The sequence below is a fragment of the Plectropomus leopardus genome, chromosome 20 (genome assembly GCF_008729295.1).
Source record: "Plectropomus leopardus isolate mb chromosome 20, YSFRI_Pleo_2.0, whole genome shotgun sequence".
NCBI lineage: Eukaryota > Metazoa > Chordata > Actinopteri > Perciformes > Serranidae > Plectropomus > Plectropomus leopardus.
Window position 1 is genome coordinate 25,098,819 of NC_056482.1, and position 4,399 is coordinate 25,103,217.

General features: G+C 39.5%; 1 protein-coding gene across 1 annotated transcript; it reads right to left on the minus strand.

Moving 5' to 3' along the window:
• Window positions 1–731: 731 nt before the first annotated feature.
• On the minus strand, window positions 732–2,362 carry LOC121960290. The gene is made up of 2 exons (XM_042509949.1): window positions 2,338–2,362; window positions 732–1,672 (listed from the first exon to the last, which is right to left on the minus strand). Exon 2 carries the CDS (start codon window positions 1,565–1,567, stop codon window positions 830–832), a length of 738 nt encoding a protein of 245 aa, XP_042365883.1. The 5' UTR covers window positions 1,568–1,672; window positions 2,338–2,362; the 3' UTR covers window positions 732–829.
• Window positions 2,363–4,399: the final 2,037 nt, after the last annotated feature.

Sequence of the window (4,399 nt, forward strand, 5' to 3'; positions counted from 1 at the left end):
TTTGATAAAATATCTTTTTTTAAAGTTCAGATTTATCTTGTTTTTCCTTCTCACAGAAGCGATAGTCCCACATAATGTGCTCAAGGACCGGCAAACATTTACAATCCTACGATAATGTTTTCTTTTTGCATTTTCTGGCTGTAACAAATTTTTGTCATTTTTGTCATTTTTGTAATTTTTAAAGAAAACGTGACAGACGTTTAAAGTCGTACGCCCCTCCCCGAAAGTCAAGATAACAAACATAAATCTCTCCTCAGTGCAGAGAAAATGGCACATGCCTCACACTTTTTCAAATGGACCTTTATGCCAAATTTGAGGAAAATCCCTTAAAGGTTTTTATGAGATAAGAATAAGACGGACAGACGGAAAACATCAAATGTTGAAAAGCACGGCAGCGCCATCCAGAGAATCAGAGCTTTGACTTTATTAAATCCGTTTGATTACAGCTCTTTAAACCACTCTTCGTCTTGGTCCATAAGCTCACGAGCCTCAGTTAGTTTTGTGCTCCTCTTCTCCTCTTCATTTTGGACCCATGTTAATTTAACAACACCAGAGTGAAGCAATAGAAATTAAGCTGCTGATGTTTTTAACATGTCGCCATGGTTACTGGATGTGTCACCAGACAAGAAGTCACATGACATCACTCAGTGGAAACACAGTCAGCTCCACGTTCAGTTTTATACACATTTACTAAATATCAATAATTTACATTTATCAACAATTTACATAAATCTGTGATGAAAAGCTAAATTTAAAATGAGACTGCAGATCTGGTGATAAATGCTGACATGACTGAACGATGCTTTTCCTCAAACTGCAGTTCGTATCTTTAACGTTCTCTAAACACTTCGAGTTTCGTCTTCAGCCGATCACACTCCGTGACGACCTTCTGACACTGATCAGCTGCTTTGAGGATGGACTCGATTAACTTCTCATCGTCTTCAGTGCTCGTTGTCACTCTGATGATTCTCAAAATTAACCCCCACATGTTCGCCATAAAACTGCACACTAATATGAAGACAGTCCGGACCTCTTTGGTTCTTCTTGCCAGCTCGGACACTCGATCCAGAATCCACCCAAACTCCTCCACGTCTAACTTCACCCGTTTGGCCTGACTTCCAATCGATCGTTCCTCCAGCTCTTCACACATCTCGCTTATTTCGGTCACTTTGCTCTTCAGCGGCTCAACGAGTTCCATGAAGCGTTTCCCGAGCCTCTCTACTTTTTCTACAGTCCCTTTCTCTTTTATCATTTTTACGATATTGGCACCAACAACAACAGCAGCTCCTCCTTCTGCAGCGAGCAGGCTCAGCCCTCCTGTGAACGGAGCAGCAACCAGGGAGCCGACCGCGACTACAGCTCCGACTGTTCGGGCTGTGTCTGTCTCCCGCTGCATCCTTCTCACATCATCGGCGACCTTCTCAAACTCTCTCACGATCGAGAGCATATCTTGTTTGCTGCTGGTAAACTTGTGGATGAATGAAGCTGCGCCGTCATCGAGTTTGTTAATTAATTCAGAAAAAGAAGCAGGCGAGGACATGCTATGTCGTCTTTTTCTTGAGGCCATGATCAGCAGCTTCCTGCAGACTGAACGTGCTCACAGTCTGTTGTTGTTGTTGTTGTTGTTGTTGTTGACAGTTTGAGTGTCTGTGATCAGCTAATCAGGAGGACTCTGTGGAGACAGGAACAGACACAGATCCTCAGAGGAAACCCACACAGGTGCTCTCACTTATTTTTGATAAAGCTCACAGTTAGGACCGGCTCAGGCTTATTTTTGGACCAGCCCCTAGTGAGACTGGTATAGGTCTAGTCAGCCGGGGAACTTTCCTTATAGTCAGGGCTGGCTCAAGCTAAAGTATTAAAAGTAAAAGCACCAAATCCATTTAAAAATCCATTGAAAAGTGGGTTTGCATGTCAGTTTCCAGGCCAACAGCTCATCTATGAAAATGAGAAAATTAATACATATTTAAAATGATGTTACAATATCATCATTTTTTAACACCTTTTTTCCAGGACAATTCCCTGTTGTCTTGTTTCGTTCTGTATTTAACTTTTTCAAAAATCGGATTTTAAGGTAATCTTTTTGTACTTTTTAATAACGTCTTGCTGATTTTTGGGTACTTGCTCGGTTGCTCATTGTTATCTTGCCCGGTTTTTGTAGGAAGACTCAAAGGTTGTTAAACATCATGTGCAGATCACAGGCCGTATGTACCATGGATCTATTATAAGTAGATATCGGGTATATACAGGATACACCTGAGTCCGTCAGAGCACGCGGATCTTTAACCCTTTCCTGATTTCTGTTTGATTACTGGGCTGAAATGTTCGCGTACTCACCGGAGCAGCAGCAGTCTGTTGGTTTTACTTTCACTTTCACTGAAATCACGTAATCACAGGAGCCAATCAAACTGCAGCAAAGATTCATTTTTTTATTTTTATTTTATTCAAGCCTTTGAAATCTGCAATAAGACTCGTTTCACAAGTATTTTCACATTTGAAGCCAAAGCAAACCGCTTTGATTTCTCCCCTCAAAAACACGAAATGTACACAAATATCCCAAACACTGTAGGATTTCGTAGATATATATAAAGATAAACACATAATTAAAAATACCCGGGAAAAAATCTAGAAAACTATACTTAATATTATCATGATCACATATTAAAATTATGCCACAGTACTTTTTCAGGTCATTTCCTTGTGTGTTTTTGCTTCTTCTTTTTTTCATTTGTTGCTAATTTTCAGGTAATTTCTGAGGCTACTTTTACTAATTTCTTGCTGTTTTTTTGAGTTGCTCATTACCTTGATTTCTTCCAAAATATGGGAGGAAGGCACATTACTGAAAGCTTCATTATAAATGTATTTTTACTCTGCACAGGCTGACAGGCTGAATTCATCCAGCTGACAAAAAAAAACACCTGAAGACAGGAGAGGTCAGAGGTCAGAATATGACCTTAAAAAGGCAACTCAGTTCATCTCTGCAGAGGAAATCCTCTCAACACAGAAACAATATTTAGTCATGTTTATCTTTATGTGTTTATTGTATAAAGTTACTGATTTTCAGATCATATGACCTTTGCTGTTTTCACAGTGCAGAACAAATATCTGACAAAGACACTGATGACGGCGTCTGTTTCAGTGTTTTTACCGCTTTCATGAAATGTTTCATTCTTCAGTCTGTTTTAAGCTTCTTTATCTGCTGGTTTGAGTCTTTAAGCCTAAAAAACAGGAACAGACTGGGACACACTGTGAAGAAGTCTGAACGAGCCAGAGCCTCGAAGACAGCTCAGTTCATCCTGCCGACTGTAGTCACCCTCCGTCTGAACCTCACAGCTCCTGCTGATTGTAGCCCTCCGTCTGAACCTCACAGCTCCTGCTGATTGTAGTCCTCCGTCTGAACCTCACAGCTCCTGCTGATTGTAGTCCTCTGTCTGAACCTCACAGCTCCTGCTGATTGTAGTCCTCTGTCCAAACATCGCAGCTCCTGCCGACTGCAGTCGCAGATACTTGTTGCTGAGGTGGAGGACGATGCGACACGAGTCCTCGTCCGTCCCTGCTACCGTTGGCCCCATAAACAGCATAATGTAACTCCCGTTAGTGTGTTTTGTTTTATTGTGTGTTGTGTAAATTTGACTGTCCTTGTCCCCGTCCTCATTCTGCCTGCTGCAAAACGAATTGACCTTCGGGGATAACAAAGTTTACCTTGACCATTTTAACGGGAAAATGCTTTTTTCTTCATAAATCAATGCGTTTTGTTTATATATTCGTTGGTTTATAATGTTGTATCATAATTTGCATTTCTTAGTGTGACTGTTTAAAGAGTTAATCTCACACATCAGAGACCGAGCGACGTTCAGGCAGTTTTTAACACGTAAACTGTCCAAAACAACTAAAGTATCCGAAAAAAACACAAGGCAAAGCGCACACACACATTTAACATGACAAAAGGTGTAGTTGTAAACATGTAGAAACTCTCTGATGTATAAATTATCAACAATTAGCCAACAAGACTGAAAATTAAATAATTTATTTTGTATTAAAATCAGAAATCTGCCTCTTAACAAACATCCATTCATTGAAATAAAAATACAATTTTTAAAAATAATTTTAAGCTTTAAATACTTCATATGTTTCGTTAATATATCTGTTCACAGAAAATAAAAAAATCTGAATTAAAATTTAAAAAAATCAGTAGATTAATTTCCCCCAAAATGTTTCTTTCACAGCAAAACCTGAAAATTACAAAAAATGAAAGAAAAAACATTCACTGTTGAAACAATCTGTGCTTTTAGAAAACATTCATCAATAATCTGATCACAACACGCCGAATAACATCAATCACGCCGGTTTACCCACAATTCCACAGTCTCATAACACACACACACACACACACACACAC

Coding starts and splice junctions, on each gene's coding strand:
- LOC121960290 (XM_042509949.1), bottom strand. CDS start 1,567: ATGGCCTCAAGAAAAAGACGACATAGCATGTCCTCGCCTGCTTCTTTT.